The sequence below is a fragment of the Colletotrichum acutatum genome (assembly GCF_030867785.1).
Source record: "Colletotrichum acutatum strain CBS 112980 chromosome Unknown BDZ83scaffold_82, whole genome shotgun sequence".
NCBI classification, from domain to species: Eukaryota; Fungi; Ascomycota; class Sordariomycetes; order Glomerellales; family Glomerellaceae; genus Colletotrichum; species Colletotrichum acutatum.
The window spans coordinates 28,895-49,787 of NW_026849076.1; the positions used below are offsets into that span (position 1 = coordinate 28,895).

The following is a 20,893-nucleotide window of genomic DNA, read 5'->3' on the forward strand; positions in this document are numbered from 1 at the left end:
GTCATGCTACCTTGACGCACTTATCTCATCACTGGACAATACAGCTAATCCCACTTCATCTCAGTGAATACCGACGACAGCTTCCCTATATCTTAAAAACTTTGATCTCATCGATTCCTTCGATCGAAGTCTGCAAAGTCACCGGCCCGCTCCATTTTTGCTTCTTGGATACGCCATCACCATCGCAACGTTCGGGCCATTATGGCCTCCCAAGACAAGCACGACGACACAGGCTCCGATACGGCTTCAGAGTTCCACACCCCCATCTTGACACCTGCAACAACATCCGTAGCAGGCGAAGATGTCGAGGATGATCATGTAAGCGACGTACCATGGCCCGGCAAGCACTTCTACATCATCGAAAAGGAGACTGGCAAAGCCATCACCATAGTCGATGACAGGCCAGTCCTCATGGACCTGCAAGGCGTCCGCGATCCCGCCACCATGTGGTATTGCGTCGAGAAGCAAGGGTATTTCGGGTTTTTGAACAAAAGCTGGGGAAAGTTTATTGGCCACGACAGCAAGAGCGACGTGGGTGCATGGGCCGGGGAGATGAGGGAGTGGGAGTCGTGGATTCCTAGACAACACCCCGATGGGGGCTACCAGTTGCTGTCGCCGTATTGGACGCATACTATGATGCAGCTTTGCGTTTGTCCGGACAGGATTAATCTGTGTAGGCGGTCTCATGGCCCGACATTGTGGGAGTTCATGCAGGTTCCATGGTAGATTTGACCTACGCATGGACAGGGGTCGCAGGGCTTTTCGTCCGTATATCAGCGCTGAGGGCCAAGTCGAAGTCGTTGAAGAGTTGGATCATTAGGGCTACTTGGTGACTGGAGTTCATATTTTGATGCATTGCAGAATATTAAGCAAAATTGGCAAGTTAGTAAAGGCGTTTTCTCTTACCTGGTCGAAGTGCAGTAGCATGTCGGATGCTTTTGTCAATTAGCCAGAGCAATGGCACTTCGTTCACTGTCTCAATGGTGAAATGAAGTGAGCGGGTTTACTACACCTCTCCTACCAAGACCTAGTATTTCAATATCCCAGCCTGCCATGGACTCCCCGTCCATCATGAGGATAATCACCGACCAGGAAAACCAGCGGAGCCAAAGTCCGTGGATGCGTGAAGTGCTAAATCTTTCAACGAACCTCTAAAGCATATCGTCTATCCAAATCGAGACTAGGGTTTTTGAATGACGGAGAGCAGAGTAAATGTAATCGTGAGAAAGTATATCCATTGTCTATTACAGCATTATGATATTGAGTCCTAAAAGTCCAAGTCATGACCAGTTTCACAGCATCAGCTGCGGAGGTCTATTCGTGCCACGTCCATATATACATGTATCCTCATACGATTTACAACAAGGCGGCGCCGATAGCAACGCCAGCAACCAATCCAAACAGCTCGCGAGACGCGCCGGTAGGAACGGCAGCGTTGGGACTGTTGGTGGTGGCAGCAGTAGTCGCAGCAGAACCAACAGCCCGCGTGCTACGAGCAGACTGGCTTCCAGATCCCGACGCAGCAGTGGTCGTCAGGGTAGTCATGGTAGCATTGCTGAAGCCGCTCGAAGTAATAACAACAGCCGTGGCAGACGCAGAAGTCTCGCTCTCAACGGCAGCGGAGTCCGTCGACGTGGTCACGGTGGCGACAGAGGCACTGTCCGAGGCGCTGGCGGTGGTCTCCGGGGCGGCAGTGGTGGTGACGGGTGCCACGGTTGTCGAGACCACAGGCGCGGCACTGGTCTGCAGGGGCAGGAAGGAGGGCGAGTAGGTCTCGGTGCCCTCGTAGGAAGGGCAGCCGGGGACGGTGGTCTTGGGAGGGGCGCGGCCGCCGCCGCAGTCGAGGGCGGCGCAGATCTCTCCGGTGCCGGGGACGTACCAGACGCGGGTTGCGTAGGGTGTGCCACCCTGGGTGGGTGTCACGACGGAGTCTGAGGAGACGCAGCCGGCGAGGTCGGTCTTTGCCAGGACAGCGGTGGCCATGATGGCAAGGGAGGTAATGTATCTGAAAGACATTTTGATGTGATGTGTAGGCTGATGTTGGTTTGATGTTGTTGGGTATTAAGATGGTGTAATAGCTCCGGTAGCGATGTAAGAGCAGCTCGAACGATTGTGTTGATTATGAACGAATGTAATGACCCGAAGGCGAGTGGAGGCTTCTAGGTTGATGATCGGTATTAAGGATGAAGAGAGAGAAAATAGAACCAACACATTCCTCGTTGTCAAAAAGATCCTACTCTCGCAGACTTTTGTATGTCCAGGACTCCAAGTTCCCAATCACGGCTGCCTTGACCCCGGGTCTAAACAACGCCCCTGGACGGAGCTAAGCGGGTCTGAGACGGGAATCTTGCGCCACCTCATCTCGGAAGCCGCCTTAGCGGTCATTAAGGCCATCCTACAAACGCCCGATCCCAACGGCTCTGCGATCCTGTGGCTGTTTGCTATGTCTCATCGATGGCCCATTGAGATGCCGTTGCAGCCGTTCCGGTCAGATTTTTTTTTGTCGCAGATCCATCCATCGTTCCATGAGAAAAAAGCTTCTTCTCTTCCTTGGATGACAACGTAGCTCAATACACTAAGACGCGCCAAAAATAATCCTCAGGTTCGTAAAAACTGCACCGCCCCTTTGACGGTAGTCCGCCGGTCTCGAACGGGCGAATACGGCGCAGTGGTCCGCGCCGGGATCTCGATCCTTGCATTGCTGATGTTTTTTTCTTCTCTCCAATGGGACTTTGGTGCCCTCAATGCTATTTGCTGGGGCTTCGTATGCTAATTCCTTGCTGCAGGTACCAGCAACAAGAAAAGCAAGCAGAGTGGCGTGAGTGGCCCAAAGTTCTAACCGCTGTTTGTTTTGCGAATCAAATTTTATTGTACGTGAATAGCTGAGTGAGGATCCCTGCCACGCCTGCCTTGACTTTGGAAGTTTGGACACCAGAATAGCCGTTCGCCGGGGGCGTTCTTGAAAGCCAGCCAAGGGCATGACGACACAGCACCTTATGCCCCTTGCAAATACATGTATGACATGGCTCGAGTCCTCCTCAGAACAATGAAACTAGGTTGTGAGCTCGACTTCGAGGCGCCACAAGACTGGTCGCGTACTTTGACGACTGTCGATCAAGTCTCCGAATATGAATTCGCTGCACGCACGTTTGTCTGATCAACGATAGAGAAGTCGATGCTCAACCACTACAGCCCCGAGGAAACGTGTTACCTAACTACTCACTGAAACAGGAAAGTCGGGATATTTGGCCTTGAAGCTCTGCACTGTGGGTATAGTTGTTGAACGCGTATTTTCTGTCAAGTCTGTACGGATTTGCTTTCGTTTCTCATCTTCCTAGCATTTCGAGGCTTGGATTGGTGCATCATCATTCGTCACTTTCTCTGCATTTCTTGAGTATTGATGGCATTATTGCGTGCGTTACATAGACAAATGCAACGTTCATATGCGGATCCAAAGAAGCAATGTAATCATACAGTATTGTTACGCAAGATGCCTGCAGGACGAATATCTTCAACTAATGGCAAAGCCTGCGTCCATTCCCAGTTAAAGGATGTTCCATGGATGAAATAAAGACTTGAGTATATCAACATGATAGAAAGGCTCGAATGGATAACGAGAATCTCTTACAGGAGATTAGGAAAACATCTTCTCTAGGTACCTAACAGTTGAAATAAATGGCCAGGTTTGTAAGAGTAGGTATCGTGATATTGAGTTGGTAGATCCAGACGTCATAAAGGTACTGGAGTCTCTTTGTACACTCATGTATGATCTTGAATGGCACCGCGTTGCGGTTGACACAGATGAAGTATAAAGCCTTTGATGTCTCCAGCTCAAGTTATTTCGACTCTCTTTATCCAAGTCTCCAACTTTCTCTTTTCGCCCAGGAGCTTCGATGATTTCAGATAGGAACCATGTTCTTGAAAGTGCCCCTTCGGGTTTTCATATGGGAATGTTGAACCAGGATTTTGATCCAATAAAGGATTTGTCCGATTTCGACCCGACCCTTGATTGTTCTCGTCGAGTCCGAATACATTGTGGTTGTTTCCCAGCAGCCTCGTTGTTCTAGGCGACTCGACCAAGTACTCTGAGACCGCAAGCGGTTGTGTTGCCTCGCCAGTCCTTTCATATGAGCACCTAAACAGGCAACATGAGCGCTCGAGTTTCTTGCATGTATATCTGACTGGTTGAGCAACGGGATTTTCTCCCAATTAATAGGTCTTCAAGTCCCAACTTTAAACAGTACTCGACAGGTCTCAATTCGACTCTCATCGTCTGACAAAAAGTGCCCGTGTTCCACACGTCAAATCTTTCACGACAACTACTTACCAAAGTCGAGTCATCTCAAGCATCCACACTCCACCTCATCAACAGGCAAAAATGTGCCAAAAAGTTGAGATCCTGATCGTTTGTTGCGAGCCGAACTGCTCAAATGTTTACGAAAACGGCCTCCGGAAGCCTCAGATGCGTCTCATCCCCCACCCTGAAACAGCCTTCGTCCTCTGCGGCCAGGCCCTTGACCTCGGCTATGTCAGCGACCGCTTCTTTATGGACCTTCCCGTCATGTCCAGCGTCCCCAGAAATTGCCCTGACCTGCTTGAGAACTACAAGTTCCAGCTCGTCCTCTCGCAGGTCGCTTCGAAGCACATCATGGAGTTGGAGACCAACTCGCGCATCCAGTGCAAGACCTGCTCCGGCACGGGAAAGCCCGCGATAGTTTCAAAGTCGGGCAAAAAGTCGTCTATTCAGTCGACGGCACCGTCTGGCAACGCCCATGTTGAGGCTAAGTGGACGTGTTGTGCCGAGGGCAAGTGTAATCCTCGACAGGAGTGCGAGAGTCATGCTTCTGCCCTTCTGTGTCGGGACTCTGATTGGGCCAAGGAAGGTGAAAGTTGCATCATGAGAGGCGATGGTGATTTTGATCTCGATGTGGAGAAGATTGCTTAGAAGTCGGCCAGTATTGAACAAAGGTAGTCTAAGAAAAGTGAGGCGTTTATTGACTTATGATAAGTTGGCTTGGCATAAAATAGTTCTTATTGGGCAGGTTTTACAGATTGGAATAGGATTTTTTGTGCGTCTGAGTCGACTCGTCATCAAAATTTGGCCGTGTTTCAAGACTAGCAGTGAAAGGTGACGAGCAGAAGTTGAATTGTGGCATGATATTTTATGTTTTGATATGAAGACCTCGCTTGAGCATCCACAAAGTGTTCTGGTCTTTGCTCGAGCAATGAAAGTTATTCGCTGTACTGTATAGTCTCTACAACCTAGGTACAGCGGTTCAGGCATGACTCAAGTTGTTAAACATCTCTAAAGCTCATGGACATATACCGTTGCCCCAGAATGCATCGTGTCCTTCATTGCGCCATACAGTGGACCAAGCACGCCATGTGGTTGTCCCAACACAGAGGATAAGCTTATTTTTGACCTTGCATGGCTTGTCCTGGAACACTAATATGCAGATGCCATTCTGGCTCACATTGCTATCAGAGTGTTGGGACTTGACGCGCGCATGATATGCTTGCCAATTCCCCTATTTTGTTCCCAATCGTCGGAGAAACTCTGAATTGATCCACCATGCAGACCTAAAGATAGTTTTGCTCGGTTAACACGAAATGCCAAATTGATGCGCTACTTTACCACTTTTGGCCGCGGAATCTGCCCTAAGTTACTCTGGTTTTCTAAACATACTTGAGCTGCGATTCTTGTCTTCGCCGGACGTCATAGATAGCATAGATAGCTCAACACTACCGTGAAAGAGGATACGGCAGTCGGCTAGTCTGTGAACGAGCGAAACCGAAGACTGTTGATCCACCTCGATCCCCGAGAATTGACTGCCCAAGAACGAGCTTGGTCCCGGGACTAGTAAGGTAGTGACTTGAACTAGGATCCACCACTATCCATGCTTAACTACTTTCCGTCCCGCCCGTCGGGAAAAGTCCGACTCAACTTGGCACTCACTTGGCAGCAGCATTTGTTGCCCACTCTCTCGCAGAATCCTGGGGTACCTATTCAACTTCAGTTTATTAAACGTTCTTTGTTCTTGAACCTTACAGATTTGTATCAAGCATTTGACAAAAATGAAGTTGAGCGAACTATAGCATAGTCTCGCATACCCTTAGTCAGGTCGTTGCAGCTTGCTAGTCATTCTTAGGCGTACAATTGGCTTCAACGGAAGTCGGATCTCACTTTCTGCAAACGGCACCGACCACCGAATTCCGCTGCGGGTTGACTCCTCCAGATTGTGGAAATTTTAGTAAATAAGCCTCCACGGTGGATTCGTTCATTTATAGACTGGGACCTGATGTAACCAAAAACATACGAAGATCCCCCACAAGCCGGCACTTTGAGGGAATTTGGTGGTGATGAATTTTATCAATCTCATCTTATCAGATCCTTGATGGCCGTTGGATGGATACGAATGACGATGATCTCTCAGGTTCAGCCGGCGTACTTCTCGGAACAGACCCACACACCATGCAAGATCGCGAGAAAAACGGTCGAAAACCTTGGTGTCATGACAGGGGCGATGGCAGTCTATAGTGTTTGTTGAAGAAAAAATCGGATGTGAAGCTAGAGTCAATCGACCGATGTCGGGAACCACAGGAATGCCGTTGAGGATATGTGAACTGCAGAGTACAAAAGCCTCGACGGCACTCCTCCCTTTGAGCCTGCCTGGTTCTGTTTCTCAAGGCCTCGCTTCCTGACAATCATACCCCCTCAGCCTACAGTCACCATGGTCCGCTCTACCTCCCTTCTCAAGGCCACCGCCCTGCTCGGCCTGAGCCAGGCCGCCGCGGCTCAGAACAGCACCACCAACCCCTGGCCGTGGCAGACCTACCGCTCCGAGCCTGCTCTGCAGCCCCCTTCTCTGAAGATTACGCAGACTGGCGACATCGCCGAGGGTCACCTCTTTTTTGACCAGTCCGGCTCCGGCGGCCACAACTACTCCGTCTTCATCATGAGCAATGAGAACGAGCTGATCTGGGAGGGCCCTTACGGCGATATTTCCGCGTGGCGCGCCCAGACCCTCTTCGGAGAGCCCGTCCTCACCTTCTACACCGGAATCACCATGCCGGAGCCATACGGCTTCGGATACGGAGCTGTCTTCATCTACGACCAGACTTACAAGAACATTTACAATGTTACTCTGGATCAGTATGCTAACGGCCTCAACCTCCAGACCTTCACCGGCTGGGACTCGTCTGGTCTCACCGGTGGTAGCTGGCTGGACATGCACGAGGACTACATCACCCCTGAGGGTACCATGTTTGCTCCTGCTGTGAACGTTACCCAGACGGACCTCACCTCCGTTGGCGGCCCTGTCGATGGCTGGATCGTGGACTCGCTCTTCTTCGAGATCGACATCAAGACGAACGAGATCCTCTTCCAGTGGAGTCACCTGGACCACTTGGACGAGATCTCTCTGGCTTCTGCTGCCCCTACCTACCCCTTGGAGGACCTCGGACTCAACCAGACCTACCCCTGGGGACCCTTCCACATCAACTCGATCGAGAGATTCGCTGATGGTGGTTTCCTCATCTCCTCCCGCCACTACTGCTCCATCTTCAAGATCGCCAAGGATGGATCTGTTGAGTGGACCCTGAACGTAAGTAACCAACTCTAGCTTTGCTTAAGCACGAGCCTCAGCTAACAATGCCCAGGGCCAAACCGGTGGCTCATTCACCCTCAAGAACGGCCTATCCTTCTGTTACCAGCACGACGCCCGCATCCACGCCGAGGGCAACGGCACCGCCCTCATCTCCCTCTTCAACAACGATAACAGCGGCATCCGCAGCGGCGTCAACGAGACCTCGGGCATCTTCCTCACCGTCAACACCGCCACCTGGGAGGCTACTCTCAAGCAGGAGCTCATCGACCCCAACGACACAATCTTTGCCGTCTCCCAGGGCAACGTCCAGGTCCTCAACGACGGCAGCGGTCACACCGTCATCGGCTACGGCAGCACGCCCAAGATCAAGGAGTTCAACGCCGAGGGCGAGTGCGTCTTCACCGCGCAGTTTGGCGAGGACAAGATCGTCCAGAGCTACCGCAACCACCGCTACCCTTGGGTCGGCAAGCCCTACTACGCGCCCAAGGCCTTCGCCTGCGACGCCGGCAACCAGACCGAGGTGTACATGAGCTGGAACGGCGCGACAGAGAACAACAAGTGGACAGTCTTCGCCGGCACTTCGGAGGATGCGCTGACTGAGAAGGCTTCTGTTGAGAAGACTGGCTTCGAGACCAAGGCTACCTTCTCCGGCTCGGCTCAGTTTGTGCGCGTTGAGAGCGCTGGTGAGGGCATTGAGACTGGCGTCAGTGAGGTTGTCGCTGTCGAGAGCCAGTGCTAGAGTAGTGTGGTTTTCATATTAACGCACTAGCTTGGGATTGACAAGAAATTCACTTACACCAAGTAAGACCAATTTCTTAGCTACATAATGTAATCTTCAAATGACTCTCATGAATAAGTCTGGCGCAAATGTAGATGAGTCGTGCATAAATCGCGAATGAGCTCGGCGTGATGGTTGGTGAGGGGAAACAAGATGCAAGGAACCCGCTGCCACCAAAAAGCTTCTCTTCAGCGCACCTTCCCACTAGGGATGTTATCGGCTCCACTGAAGGAATGCCGCTGCAACGTTCCCTCTCCCAGGACTCGGCAACTGGGGCCGAGATAAGACCCCCGCGGCCTCCCGTCCGGAGTTCACGCCTCCACGCCTCGTGTCTCGGCTGCTGCTTCAAGAACGAAGCTTTCCCCGCATTCTTTCAATGTAATCATTACTGCCGGATGCTACAGCTTGGTATCCAATCTTACCATATCAAATCGGAACTTCACTTTATCACAGGATCACGAGCTTTACGTCATCGCCATGGCCACACATCGTCTCGCAACCCGGTCTCATCAAGGCGGCGTTTCTGACGGCGATTGGGTTGATGTGAGCGACAGCCGCGAACAACACGCAGCGACTACCATCTCGGAGTCTATGCCGGAGCGTATTATACGTGTTACCACGGATGAAAAGAATCTCAACAAGTTCTACAATATCAAGTTCTCTGCAACGAGATCTCATCGGTTGGAACGATACTACAACGAAGAGCTCGACAGTCTGTTTAAAGCTCCGTTCGATACCTACAGCCAAGAGGATAAGGTAGACTTCTTACTCCTGCGCAACTATTTGAGGCGCAATCTCCGCGTCCTACTACTGGATCGTGAGCGAGACGAACTGGTGAAGCCGGTTCTTCCATTCATCCAGCCGCTCATCGAGATATGCGAAGCTCGTCAGAGCATGGTTCCCGTCGACAGCAAAAAGACGGCCATGATACTAAACGAGACAGCAAAGGAAATAATTGCAACAACAAAGGCCATCAAAACGAATGGTATCAAGGCCAATGACTCGACATTCTCACGTGCTATGAGCACAATTGATCAAATCAGAGGCCATGTGGATGAGACCTACGGCTTCTACGCCCCCTACGACCCCCTGTTTCCCTTCTGGTGCGACGCGCCCAAGAAGGAACTGGACGAGGCCCTCACTGGTATCAAGACGGCGATAGACACTAAACTTGTTCAGAAAAACGGGTCCGGGTCTATCCGTGCTGCAGTAGAACCCATCGGGCGCTCCGGGCTGATCACTGAGCTCGAAGCGGAAATGATACCCTACACGCCCGAGGAGCTCCTCAAGCTGGCGCAGGAACGGTACGATTGGTGCGAAAAGGAGATGAAGAAGGCTTCACGCAGCATCAAGGTGGGCTCCGTTCGACCGGAAAGGAGTCATGGGAGCGTGTCGGGGTATGTAAAGCCGACTGCCCTTTTGCTCCGGGATCAGGAACTGACTCTCACTTCTTTAGTCTCGAGGCTCCTGATGCTGGCTTCGGCGACGACTGGAAGGCAGCGCAGAAATATGTCAAGAATTCATATGTTGAGCCCGGTCAGCAGCCTGAGATGGTGCGGCAGCTGGCCTATGAGGGCATGGCTTTTGTGAAGAAGCATGACCTGGTTACGGTCCCAGAAATCGCGGGCAAGTCTCTCTATGTGCACCTCTCGGCGAGAATAACAAGCTGAATTACTCTAGGCGAGACGTGGCGTATGTTTATGATTGACGCAGAACGTCAAAAGGAGTCCCCATTCTTCCTCGGAGGCTCCTCCTTCTGGGTTTCTTATCCCACCGCCGCCATGGACCATGACCTCAAGATGATGGTGATGCGCGGAAACAACCCTCACTTTTCACGGGCGACGGCATTGTTAGTGTATTCCTTTGTATCTGTTCTAGAGACGTTCACTACTGACATGGCCACAGCCACGAATTAATACCCGGCCATCGTTTGCAGCTGTTCATGGGCAAGCGTCACCATCCGTACCGCGAGCTCTTTTCGACGCCCTTCTTCGTCGAGGGTTGGGCCATGTATTGGGAGTTCGTCTTCTGGAACAGGGGCGACTTCTTCGTGAGCCCCGAAGACAAGATTGGAACCCTCTTCTGGAGGATGCACCGATGCGCGAGAATCATCTTCTCCCTTAAGTACCACCTCGGCGAGATGACGCCCCAAGAGTGCGTCGATCTGCTGGTCGACTGGGTCGGTCACGAGCGATCCAACGCAGAGGGAGAAGTCACGAGATCGTTCGGCGGCGACTACTCCCCGTTGTACCAGGCCGGATACATGCTGGGGGCGTTGCAGATGCACGGTTTGCGGGAGGAGGTGCTGACAAAGGGATTAATGGGCGAGAAGGAACTCCATGATAAGATCCTGAGGGCGAACACGATGCCAATCGAATTGCTTCGAGCGCTTCTCCTGGACCAGCCCCTGAGTCCGGATACGGAAGCTCAGTGGAGATTCTACGACTGAGCGGGAGTCTCGCAGATGTCATCGCCCACATGGCAAAGAAGTGACGCGTGTCACTTAGTCCTGTACGTTACATTGCGCTCGGCCGAGAAAATACTAGCATTTTTCAGGGGAAGAATATCTCTTTTTGATCGTCTCCAACTTCCTTCCCCCCGCAACCCCGGACGGGTCCAGCTCATGCAGCCGCCGATGGACAATGCGGGGGAAGCCGGTGCGGGGCCGCCTCGGTCTTCGGGTTATATCGAGCGGCAGCGCGGGCTATTTGCCGTGGAACCATAACTATGCCAGCCTCCGCTCTACTTCACGCGTAACTCGCAGACACTAAAGCCTACACTTGGCGCCATGATCTCCACCCGACCAATGCCTGATCATGGATAACGGTACTGAGCCGAGCCACCAGGGCGAAGCCGCCGATGCGGGCCACGATGACTCGGGAGGGGCCTCGGAGGCTGCGGCGGCCCTCGCTTGCAACTGTTGTCGGCGCCGTAAGCTGCGGTGTTCCCGCGAGGTACCAACATGTCAGCAGTGCCGCAAGACAGGTGGGTCCCTTGTTTTAGTCCACAGATGATGAACGTTCCTTTCTCAGGAGTTGACTCGTGGTAGGAAGCGATTGTATCTATGAGTCGAAACGGTCTAAACCGGGGATGAAGGCTGGGGCCATTGAGAACCTACATCGGAGACTTGGTTCGTCTCGATATGCCGAGTAACCCTTGTTTAATCGTTACTGACCACAACGTCGAAGATGCGTTAGAAAGGACTGTTCACCAACAGCGGACTAAGAATTCATCAAAAGACCACAGACAATCCGAGTCAAATCACTCGTCCAATCAAGACGATGCCAATGGCATCAACAACAACCTTGAGAAGAATGCATACAATATTATGGCATTCTTCGCCAAAGAGCTACACAAGTTCAATTCTAAGAGTGGAAGCTCACTTGCTGAGGAGCGTACGGAGGCCGAGTCACCAGTACGAGCCAAGCGGCGTCGGCTTGATGATCATGAGCTTATCGACATTGCTTCCACGGGCGATTCCAGCCCAGATTTACCCACATTACCAGATGAAGAAGACCTTGAGATTGTACTCAAAGCTTATTTCGCATACGTCCACCCATGGATCCCAATCATACATGAGGCGAGATTCCGCCGTCGACTTCGCGAGCCAGGAGAAGCCAGACTTTTGCTGGCAGTATTACATGCCATGATTCTTTCTGCGTCAAGATACATCTCTGATGAAGATACTGCGACCAACTCGTTCGGCTCGCACCAGCAAAGAAGCATAACCCGTGATTGGATCGTGTCAACATCGATGAAAACTTTCAACGTGGAGAGCCACCAAGCTCTCATCATTGTTGCCTTCAACGATGTAGGTGTTTAAATATCCGTATTCTATCGTATGGCACGCGCTAACATGACTAGATCGGAAGTGGCGAGGCTGGAAAATCCTGGTCTCTCGTTGGTTCACTGACCCGGACCGTCGAGTATCTCCAACTTACCGTCGAACACGACGACGTCGATCGGCCATCACTATCCCAACCTTTCGTCTCACTCGCCCCGCCTGAAAGCTGGACAGAAGCCGAAGAGAGGCGCCGGGTCTTCTGGAACGTCTTCAAGCTCGATAGACTCATCTCAGTCACCATGGGCTGGAATACAAGTCTAACCTCAGACGACGTGCACTGCCGCCTCCCTTGCGACGGCGTCCTCTGGCGCAAAGAAGACGAAGTCGTGACACCCTACTTCGGGATATGGGACAAAGCCGCCGGTAGAATAGGCAATCCCATCGCCTTCATCCCGTCCCACTACGCGCCGACATTGCTGGCAGGTGCCTCAGAGGAAGAAATCCACACGCCCTCTGACGCCGGCACGTCACCGGGGGCACCGGCCGCCAACGTTGACATGTCCACCGTCGGCGCCTTCGCCTACTGCATCGAGGCGACCGAGTCCCTCAGCAGGGTCACCAGCTACTTCCTTCAACAAAAGATCAACATGCGGGACCAGCGCGACATCGGCAGCTGGCTCACCCGCTTCAAGGAGCTCGACCTACGCCTGGTCCACTGGAAGATGCTCCTGCCCCAGAAATGGAAGGCCAATATGGCGCGGCAGTCGACGCGGATGGACCCTAACCTGACGCTGGCGCACGTCACGCACAACGCGTCAATGATTCTGCTCCATCAGCTCATCGCCTTCCCGCCGAGAGAGTGGCCTTTCAGGGCCCGGCTGCCGAGTATCCTGAGCGCGGACACGTGCCAGGCTGCCGCCGTAGAGATTGCCATTATTGCGGAGAATTACTTGAAGCACGCGCCTGCTGCGATGCCTGTTTCAAGCCAGTTCGTGTTTTGTATCTACGTGGCCGCCAGAGTGCTCCTACTTCGATGGCGGTATGATCTCGGGACCGAATTGGCTTCCGAGTTCTGGTCTCTGGTTCAGATTATCAACCATATGGCGACGCGTTGGGCTGGCCCACACAGCTTGGAGCCTGCGAGAGACAATTTGGCCGGGAAGTATTCGAGGAAGCTCACAGAGATGCATTCACGTTGCCGCGATGATGCGTCTTTCATTATCAACGTCCTAGGCTACACCACAGAGATCGATCACACAGCTGCTCAGGAGCCTCCGTTGTCTCCACACCTCAGACGGAATGGGACCGGAGGGTATGAGGGAACCGTTACCAATGGACGAAATAGACGGTTCGCAGATACACAGGTCGAGCCCCCTGCAGGTAGTCTCGACACCATCGTCGTGGCTCAACCACTCCCATCCAACAATCCGGCATCATTCACCAATCCAACGCAGAATGAAATGCTCGTAATCCCAAGTCTAGGCATCAATGGCGCTGAGCCAATGGCCCAGCCCTCCATGTACCACAGAAGCAGCGTCGGTAGTGGCGATTTGAGCAACATTTCGCAGATGCTCCTCGACCAACAATTCATGGACATGGATAGGATCATCAGCTACGATGACGGCATTTTTGAAACTGAATACGATGGTGGAGGATGGTAAAAAGCAAGCGTCTCTATTGATTTAAAGTAAGCCAGGTCTATAATCGGAAAACAGCACTAATACTCTACACCAATCCCATATTCAAAAGCCTGTTCCCAAACTCAACAAGATAGTAATCCCCGTAAACGAGACCGTGATTCCAGTATCTTCGTCTGGCATTCTCGTTGTTATTGGCCGTTCCGTGCTTGATGATGCCGTCGAAACATCGATCAGCGATGGAGTCTTCGACTTCCAACCCCGCCTCGCTGCTAGCTCTGGTGAACTGAGCCTTTTCATCCGCAAGTGAGTAGTCGAGGGTGTCTCGGACGATCTCAACCGCCGCGTCGAAGAACCGCCGCGCCAAAATATTTTCTTCGATGCCTCTGAGTGCTTGTGTCAGCACCAACATGCCGTTAGCAGCAATCAAACCGGCCGATGAATCTCGCAGAGGCTCCGCCGCATTCTGTATCGGGGCATCAAAGTCCCAAAGAGGAACCCTTCGGCCTTTGGTCTTCTTTCGCAGCCCATCTCGAGAGCAACAATATGTTGTGTCCCCATCGACCACCGGCATATCAACACACGAAGGCGCCGTGTCGAGCCGGTACAGAAAGTACTCCGCAGCACCCAAGGCAGCCTCAAGGAAAGCTCTGTCTCGAGTCCACTGGTAGGTCTGAGCATACCCCAGGATAGCCCACGCCTGGCCACGAGCCCACGTGGAATCGTTCGCGTATCCCTGGGCCGTCCAACGCCACTTGAGATCACCGGTGGCCGGATCGATGTTGGCAACGTGGCACGTCGAATAAAGCTGACCTCTGTATCCATCCTTCGCCAGCGTGCTCACAGATTCTGGCCGGAGGTGCGTGTGTAACAGTGTACGGGCGTGCGTGGTGGCGATATCGGCGTGGGTACTGTCGCCGGTATGTGCTGCGGCGTAGAATAGCAGGTCCAAATTACATAGGCTGTCAACTATAGCGAGGAGATTCGTCGTCATGTCCGTCACAGTGATGTCTTTCTTCAAGAGGCAGTCCCAACTGCGGATAGCGCCAGCGGCGGGAACATAGCGAGTCGCAAGAGAATGCGCGGCCCTGACGATGGAAGCGAGACTTTTCTCGTTACCATTCAGCTCCCAGTCCCTCTGCAGCGCTGGCATAATGATGAAGCCAATGTCGTGCGTGTCTGTCCGGCCGGCCATGTCGTGCAAGGGATCAGCCCAGATCTTGCACAGTCCCCGCAGATGCTGGCGGAGGCTGGCGACACTGAGGCCAGACCCTACATCAGTGAGTCGCATCATTTGCGGGTGCTTAACAGTTCGCTCCAATAGGGCATACAACGTTCCTGGGAAGAACCCGCAGGTCCAGAAGTCTGGATCTCGGAACTCGTACTGGCCCGCATTGGGGCCGTCCTGGGGTATAATCTCTGGAAAGGCGATCGGAGTCTTCCGGATCTCGCCAGAAATTGGGGATATCTGCTCTTGAAGCGACGTTGTCGCGGTGCGACAGACTTTGGCCGTGACATTCTCTTCGAAAAGTTCGGTAAGATGGGTAGAGAGCGGCATTGATGGCTGGAAGGTTGGCCATTCGTTGGCTTCTATCGCGGCGTCAGACCATGAGGTTTCACTGATTCTGTCTACAAACAGCTCTTCTGGTGGCAGAGTTGATATCGAAAGAGGCGGTTCGGAAGACATGCTGTCGTGACGCGGAACCGTAGACAGCTTGTCCACAACGGCGTCCTGAGAGTGGGCGTGCTTTGTCATGACCGGCAAGCTTTCCATAACAGAAGCGGCCATACTGAATACTTCTTTGCTTCGAACTCCAAACTTGGGATTCCAAATGATGTTTTGCTCCGACTATAGACCTGACAGATACCAAAGTTGTCATTTTGTACATCTTTCAGAAACCCGAGCCATCACATGATTGATAATCACCAAGATCTTGATGCAAACCATTAACATCAACGGCCCGTCGGAAGCGAAGGCATCTATTCCAATGAACCGGTTCCGCGGCTGATGTCTCGGTGAAAGATCCTCGCGATGCACGATATGTTGGGTTGCCCATTTGCGATGCAAGAGTCGGGGTATTGATGCCCCTTATCCCCGAGGACAATCCTCCGAGCAGGTGTCGCTGGTCAAAGACGACTGTCGACCGCAAGCAAGTTCCCCACACCCCGCTCTCAGAGTCGGGCATGAGTAGACTGGGGTAGGGATTGCGGGGAGGACATCAAAGACAACATTGCTTGGCCTTTGCTACCGTCGGCGGACTACTCCAGCCTGTCAACATAGATGCCATGTCTCTGAGACTGATGGCTTATTTCGAAGTAATATAAAGTATGGGGTTACATCACCAAGAACCTCACTCAGGCAGTTGAGACCTTCAGAGCGACTGGACTTCTTGACTTACCACTCCAGACTAAGCGACGATCTGCGACCTTAACTGCCTCTCAATCTCTAGGAGACCTAGAGACACGTTGAACGCGGTCTCATCATGGCAGACCGAGTCAGTCTCGACAGGACTGCTGGAAATGCCGATCCAGTTGCCACGACGAAACCTCTCGACGACCAAGAGTTGGTTGTGAGCTCTTCAACACCCAAGCCACAGACAAGGTCGTTGTGGGTCGCTTGGCTCTACATCTTCGACTGGTACCCCAGCCACTACTCTAAGGAAGAGAAGAAGTTGCTTCGGAAGCTTGGTACAGTTCCACTCATCCATATGTTTGAGTAGAAGCTAACGACGGTCCTGATCAGACAGCATTCTTCTCTCACTCTGCTGTTTGATGTGTATGACTCTACAGATAACCTGTCCGTTCGTATAAACACTAACATGATATCAGTCTTTTTGAAATGGCTTGACTCAGCCAACATCAACCACGCTTATGTCTCCGGCATGGAAGAGGACTTGAAGCTCACGGGAAACCAGTAAGTGAAGCCCCCATTCAGACACTATGAATCTGCTCGTGCCTAACATACGCTGCCAGATACTCCCTCTTCGGAACATTCTACAACATCGGCTACCTCATCTTCGAGATCCCCTCCATGATGATCATCTCCCGCCCACACCTCACCCGCTGGTACCTCCCCACAATGGAATGCCTCTGGTCCATCACGACCTTCGTCCAATGCAAGCTCCGCAACGAATACGACATTTACGGCATCCGCTTCCTCCTTGGCGTCCTCGAGACACCCGCTGCCACGGGCGCAATCTACCTCCTAACCTCGTGGTACCGCAGCGACGAGCTCTTCAAGCGCGCGGGCGTGTGGTACGTCTCGTCCAACGTTGGCGCCATGTTTGGTGGGTACCTCCAGGCCGCGGCGTACAACAACCTCAACGGCGTCGCCGGCATGGCCGGCTGGCGATGGCTGTTTATCATTGACGGCATCATCAGCTTGCCCATCTCTATTGCCGGGTTCTTTCTGTTCCCTGGCTTGCCGACGAGTCCCAAGGTCTGGTGGCTCACGGATGCGGAGCAGAAGCTTGCGCAGGCCCGGATGAGAGATGACGGGGTCAAGGAGAGCAAGAGGATTGGGAAGAGGATGCTGAAGCGCGTCTTCACGCATTGGCACTTTTACCTCGCCGTCTTCACCTATGTTTTGTAAGTTTGCAGGCAACAATCTTGTCCAGACTCTGCACGAAAGCTGACGCCATCCATCCCTTCAGCTTCCAATGCACATCCTATGTCGCTGGTCAAATGGCGCTTTGGCTCAAGCATGAGGCCACCCTGCACGGCACCTACACTGTTGCTGAGATCAACGTCATCCCCACTGGCGTCCAAGCAATTTCCATCGTGGCCGGTGTCGTTGCCACTTCGCTGTGTATGATCTATCCCATTTGGGCCGTCATGTGCGTCGTGGCAGGTATTCTCTTCTTCGCCAACGTCTGTCTGCTGATCTGGGACATCCCGACGGGGCTGCACTGTACGTATTATATGGATTCAACGTGAGGACTTCTTTGCTCATCAAAGCGCAGTTGCCGCCTACTACATGCTTGGCCTCACAAGTTGCGTAAGTCTTTGCTCACATGTAAGACAGCACGATCGTGGCAGCTTACTCTTGCAAAGTTCACCCCAATCTTCTTCCCTTGGATAAACATGATTATGAAAGACGACAACGAAGCCAGAGCCTTCACTACTGGTGCCATGGTAAGACAGCAGACCACATTATTTTCTTTCCCATCATCGTCAGAACTCCCTGCTAAAACTGTCTCTGTTCAGATGACTTGCGGTTGGATCTTCTTCAGCTTCTACCCAATCACCGTTTTCCCAAAGCTAGAGGGTAAGTAACCAAACACCATCACCATAGCCAACTAATTGGAAAGACTCATGCTGATACCTCACCTCCCTTAATCTAGCTCCCAAGTGGCGGAAAGGGTTCACTGTCAATACCACTTTCGTGGCCATCTGGTGGACTCTCTTCATGCTTGGTCAATACCTGTGGCGTCGCGATATTAAGAAGGGAAAGTATAAGACGACCGAGACGGACTCTAGCAGCGTTCGGGGCATCAAAGGAGACGACATGATGCATGTCGAGGTCTCTAGCGAGAAGGACACCAAGGTGTAGATTTTTCCCCGACTGAGAGGGTGTTAGATTGGTGTGCTTCGGTGCAGTCTCGGAGGAAGAGTGAATGACTGATGAGTTGACCGGCTGAAAAGGCTGCGAGGTGTATCAGTATTCCGCGCGCTTGTGACGGAGGTGGTTGGTCCCATGATCCGGAGCTGCATGAGGACGCGGCGAAAGTGCCCATCTTCTAAGGGGTTTCAGATCTTTCCCCGCCTAACATACCGAAGTAGAATTCAACCCATCTTGGCCACTAAATTCTGATTCTTCAGTCCTTCTTTGGTACAAAATTTAGCCTTTCCATGTCGTCAAATGAATGACTTACACGGAGTGGAGGCCCGTCGACAAAGCCGCTGCGACGGGGTCCGTCCGTTCAGTACGTGGAGCCTGTGGGCTCAAGTCGCGGGATTCGCCCGTTAGTGTCCTCCCACCGGGCACAACACAACTCAGTCTGGAATCCATTCAACAGCAGGACCATTGACTGAATTATTAGATATCCAACCGTTTCAGTAACAAGGCTTCTACTCCCTAATTTCAAAGACGATATCGGGTTTTTCAGCAAAAGAAGAAATTAAAGACTTAGCCTACTTCGTTCTCTCGCAACACCTCCACAATGACGATAGTCCACATAGGTAACCCCCCAATACTCACTTCCCACGCCTCGCACTATCGAAACAAATTCTAATCTTAACCCTTCAAAGTGTTATTCAAGTTCCGCACCGACGTCTCGGAAGACCACAAATCCACCTTCGTCCGCGAACTCAAAACCCTCAAATCCCTTCCCTGCGTCAAAGATCAACGCCTCATTGTCGGCGGGCCGTCCATCACGGATCCCATCGAGAGGAGCAAGGGCTACCATTTTGCGCTATTGAGTTTCCATCAGGATCGGGGAGCGCTGGAGGCGTATCAAGCTAGTCCGGAGCATCACAGGTAAGCAAGCAGCTCACTCACTCACCTCGCGTTTCGTTCAATATTTTCAAAAAAAAACGCCATGAATGGTGGGAAGTCGAAATATGAAAGCTGAGTAAGATTTCAGGGTAACGAGTACATACCTGTGGCCGTTTAAGGAGGATGTGACGAGATTTGACTTTGAGGTTGATCAGGACGACGAATATATGTGCGAGTTTATGGCCAAGGGCTTGGCGAATGGGTCGGCGTAGCACGGATGGTGTCTAGGTACAGGCCCGATGTTATGATAAGAATATAGACTTGATAGAAATCCAATCTCAAGCATGACACTCTCATCAATATTATTGGCAAGGCTTCTATTATTGTTCCTACAGACATTTGAAGTAAAATGTTTACCGTGGTCGAGGTTGACGAGCAGAACCATTCCTGACTTCAGTCTCGGAACTCGTCCTTACAGTTGCAAAACCTGACTTCTCGACCCTACGTGACAGGCCTTGAGTTACAGTACTTATACATAATATGATGAATTGCAACTCTAAGTACGTCCCGTAGAAGAAGTAATCCCCCCATCAACAACAATCTTCTGCCCCGTAATATACCTCGCCTCATCAGACGCCAAAAACGCCGCTGCATTCGCAACATCCCACGCATCCCCCATCCTTCCCATCGGCACCTGCTCATCCCTCATCCTCTTAAACGCTTCATACCCGCCACCGCCGCCGCCGTCCTTGGGCGTAAACCTCTCCGCCAACTGCCTTGTATAGGGCGTCTCCATCAACCCAGGCACAACCGTATTCAACCGCACCCCTCGCTTCGCATACACCACAGCCGTCGCCTTGACAAACTGCATCACAGCCGCCTTGGTCGTGTTATATGCAACTTGCGGCTTACCAATATACCGCAAGCCCGCAATACTCGACACACAAACAATACTCCCCCCTCTCTCCTGCGCCTCCATCACAGGAAGAACATGGTGGCACGCGAGGTACACGCTCTTGAGATTCAACTCCACCTGCGCATCCCACGTCTCCTCGCCCATGCTCGCCGCACAACCCGGTTGCGACCCGCCGACATTAGCGAGCAGGATATCGATGCGGCCGTGCTTCGCGATGCACGCGTCCACCAGGGCCTTGACGGACTCGGATGACGTGGCGTCTGTCGCGACGACGTCGCATACGCCGCCGGCTTGCTCGATGGTGGTTTTGGTTTTGGTGGTGGACTCGACGGTGCGGTTGCCGCCGAAGATTGCGGCGCCTTGCGCGGCGAAGGTCACGGCGCAGGCGGCGCCGATGCCCCAGCCGTCTGTGCCTGATTGGCCGAGGCCGATGACCAGGGCGACTTTTCCTTGGAGGTTGAGCATGGCGATGGATGGGTTTTTGGGGCGGAAAAGGGGGTGGTGAAGCGGAAAAGCGGGCGGTAATGTTCAAGCTGCGGCGAGATGCCTTCGGCGAATATGCTGAGATACCGAACAAAAAGTCATCTTGAAGCTGGATATAAGTAACAATGATGCATGTACCTACATGTTCTATGCATCAGGCAAATCTCGAGGTTCGATGAGGACAAGTCCGTCGACGGTCCTGTTGTCCGCAAGCACTTAGACGGAGAAATCCCGACGGCGCCGAAGACGAT

The 20,893-nt window shown here is 52.5% G+C and overlaps 10 protein-coding genes across 10 annotated transcripts; 7 read left to right on the forward strand and 3 right to left on the reverse strand.

The window, feature by feature from the left end:
- The first annotated feature begins 51 nt into the window (after positions 1 to 51).
- BDZ83DRAFT_629588 (uncharacterized protein) lies at positions 52 to 1,149 on the forward strand. Its single transcript, XM_060508767.1, has one exon. It carries the CDS (start codon positions 202 to 204, stop codon positions 724 to 726), a length of 525 nt encoding a protein of 174 aa, XP_060362299.1. The 5' UTR covers positions 52 to 201; the 3' UTR covers positions 727 to 1,149.
- A 207-nt stretch (positions 1,150 to 1,356) lies between these two features.
- On the reverse strand, positions 1,357 to 2,016 carry BDZ83DRAFT_721507 (uncharacterized protein; the record flags this gene model as incomplete). The annotated part of the gene is made up of 1 exon (XM_060512390.1): positions 1,357 to 2,016. One exon carries the CDS (start codon positions 2,014 to 2,016, stop codon positions 1,357 to 1,359), a length of 660 nt encoding a protein of 219 aa, XP_060362300.1.
- Positions 2,017 to 4,378: 2,362 nt separating this feature from the next.
- BDZ83DRAFT_754501 (uncharacterized protein) lies at positions 4,379 to 4,945 on the forward strand (the record flags this gene model as incomplete). Its single annotated transcript, XM_060514482.1, has 1 exon — positions 4,379 to 4,945. The coding sequence occupies one exon, from the start codon at positions 4,379 to 4,381 to the stop codon at positions 4,943 to 4,945; it is 567 nt and encodes a 188-aa protein (XP_060362301.1).
- A 1,612-nt stretch (positions 4,946 to 6,557) lies between these two features.
- On the forward strand, positions 6,558 to 8,519 carry BDZ83DRAFT_676308 (ASST-domain-containing protein). The gene is made up of 3 exons (XM_060511158.1): positions 6,558 to 7,604; positions 7,660 to 8,342; positions 8,404 to 8,519. Coding segments are annotated over exons 1-3 (1,557 nt in total). The 5' UTR covers positions 6,558 to 6,731; the 3' UTR covers positions 8,405 to 8,519.
- A 191-nt stretch (positions 8,520 to 8,710) lies between these two features.
- Positions 8,711 to 10,965, forward strand: BDZ83DRAFT_732733 (X-Pro dipeptidyl-peptidase). Its single transcript, XM_060512901.1, has 4 exons — positions 8,711 to 9,782; positions 9,842 to 10,011; positions 10,066 to 10,234; positions 10,291 to 10,965. Exons 1-4 carry the CDS (start codon positions 8,863 to 8,865, stop codon positions 10,832 to 10,834), a joined length of 1,803 nt encoding a protein of 600 aa, XP_060362303.1. The 5' UTR covers positions 8,711 to 8,862; the 3' UTR covers positions 10,835 to 10,965.
- A 165-nt stretch (positions 10,966 to 11,130) lies between these two features.
- On the forward strand, positions 11,131 to 14,001 carry BDZ83DRAFT_732734 (fungal-specific transcription factor domain-containing protein). The gene is made up of 4 exons (XM_060512902.1): positions 11,131 to 11,370; positions 11,435 to 11,515; positions 11,574 to 12,196; positions 12,250 to 14,001. The coding sequence occupies exons 1-4, from the start codon at positions 11,202 to 11,204 to the stop codon at positions 13,828 to 13,830; spliced, it is 2,454 nt and encodes an 817-aa protein (XP_060362304.1). The 5' UTR covers positions 11,131 to 11,201; the 3' UTR covers positions 13,831 to 14,001.
- BDZ83DRAFT_742782 (unsaturated glucuronyl hydrolase) lies at positions 13,506 to 15,493 on the reverse strand (the record flags this gene model as incomplete). Its single annotated transcript, XM_060513118.1, is given in 2 exon segments — positions 13,506 to 14,632; positions 14,651 to 15,493. The coding sequence occupies 2 exon segments, from the start codon at positions 15,491 to 15,493 to the stop codon at positions 13,895 to 13,897; spliced, it is 1,581 nt and encodes a 526-aa protein (XP_060362305.1). The 3' UTR covers positions 13,506 to 13,894.
- Positions 15,494 to 16,289: 796 nt separating this feature from the next.
- On the forward strand, positions 16,290 to 18,434 carry BDZ83DRAFT_742783 (major facilitator superfamily domain-containing protein; the record flags this gene model as incomplete). Its single annotated transcript, XM_060513119.1, has 9 exons — positions 16,290 to 16,494; positions 16,550 to 16,582; positions 16,636 to 16,720; positions 16,780 to 17,394; positions 17,460 to 17,716; positions 17,769 to 17,803; positions 17,860 to 17,940; positions 18,013 to 18,073; positions 18,150 to 18,434. 9 exons carry the CDS (start codon positions 16,290 to 16,292, stop codon positions 18,356 to 18,358), a joined length of 1,581 nt encoding a protein of 526 aa, XP_060362306.1. The 3' UTR covers positions 18,359 to 18,434.
- A 437-nt stretch (positions 18,435 to 18,871) lies between these two features.
- Positions 18,872 to 19,515, forward strand: BDZ83DRAFT_742784 (stress responsive A/B barrel domain-containing protein; the record flags this gene model as incomplete). Its single annotated transcript, XM_060513120.1, has 3 exons — positions 18,872 to 18,987; positions 19,057 to 19,285; positions 19,392 to 19,515. Exons 1-3 carry the CDS (start codon positions 18,969 to 18,971, stop codon positions 19,513 to 19,515), a joined length of 372 nt encoding a protein of 123 aa, XP_060362307.1. The 5' UTR covers positions 18,872 to 18,968.
- Positions 19,516 to 19,616: 101 nt separating this feature from the next.
- On the reverse strand, positions 19,617 to 20,649 carry BDZ83DRAFT_629601 (oxidoreductase ucpA). The gene has a single exon (XM_060508768.1). It carries the CDS (start codon positions 20,622 to 20,624, stop codon positions 19,800 to 19,802), a length of 825 nt encoding a protein of 274 aa, XP_060362308.1. The 5' UTR covers positions 20,625 to 20,649; the 3' UTR covers positions 19,617 to 19,799.
- Positions 20,650 to 20,893: the final 244 nt, after the last annotated feature.

What these genes read in the sequence shown, in the direction of transcription:
- BDZ83DRAFT_629588 (XM_060508767.1), top strand. Translation starts at nt 202, where the DNA reads ATGGCCTCCCAAGACAAGCACGACGACACAGGCTCCGATACGGCTTCA.
- BDZ83DRAFT_676308 (XM_060511158.1), top strand. Translation starts at nt 6,732, where the DNA reads ATGGTCCGCTCTACCTCCCTTCTCAAGGCCACCGCCCTGCTCGGCCTG. An exon ending in CTGTTGAGTGGACCCTGAAC is followed by an intron (nt 7,605 to 7,659) that starts GTAAGTAACCAA and finishes AACAATGCCCAG; the next exon opens with GGCCAAACCGGTGGCTCATT.
- BDZ83DRAFT_732733 (XM_060512901.1), top strand. Translation starts at nt 8,863, where the DNA reads ATGGCCACACATCGTCTCGCAACCCGGTCTCATCAAGGCGGCGTTTCT. An exon ending in AGTCATGGGAGCGTGTCGGG is followed by an intron (nt 9,783 to 9,841) that starts GTATGTAAAGCC and finishes TCACTTCTTTAG; the next exon opens with TCTCGAGGCTCCTGATGCTG. An exon ending in TACGGTCCCAGAAATCGCGG is followed by an intron (nt 10,012 to 10,065) that starts GCAAGTCTCTCT and finishes GAATTACTCTAG; the next exon opens with GCGAGACGTGGCGTATGTTT.
- BDZ83DRAFT_732734 (XM_060512902.1), top strand. Translation starts at nt 11,202, where the DNA reads ATGGATAACGGTACTGAGCCGAGCCACCAGGGCGAAGCCGCCGATGCG. An exon ending in TCAGCAGTGCCGCAAGACAG is followed by an intron (nt 11,371 to 11,434) that starts GTGGGTCCCTTG and finishes GACTCGTGGTAG; the next exon opens with GAAGCGATTGTATCTATGAG. An exon ending in TCATTGTTGCCTTCAACGAT is followed by an intron (nt 12,197 to 12,249) that starts GTAGGTGTTTAA and finishes TAACATGACTAG; the next exon opens with ATCGGAAGTGGCGAGGCTGG.
- BDZ83DRAFT_629601 (XM_060508768.1), bottom strand. Translation starts at nt 20,624, where the DNA reads ATGCTCAACCTCCAAGGAAAAGTCGCCCTGGTCATCGGCCTCGGCCAA.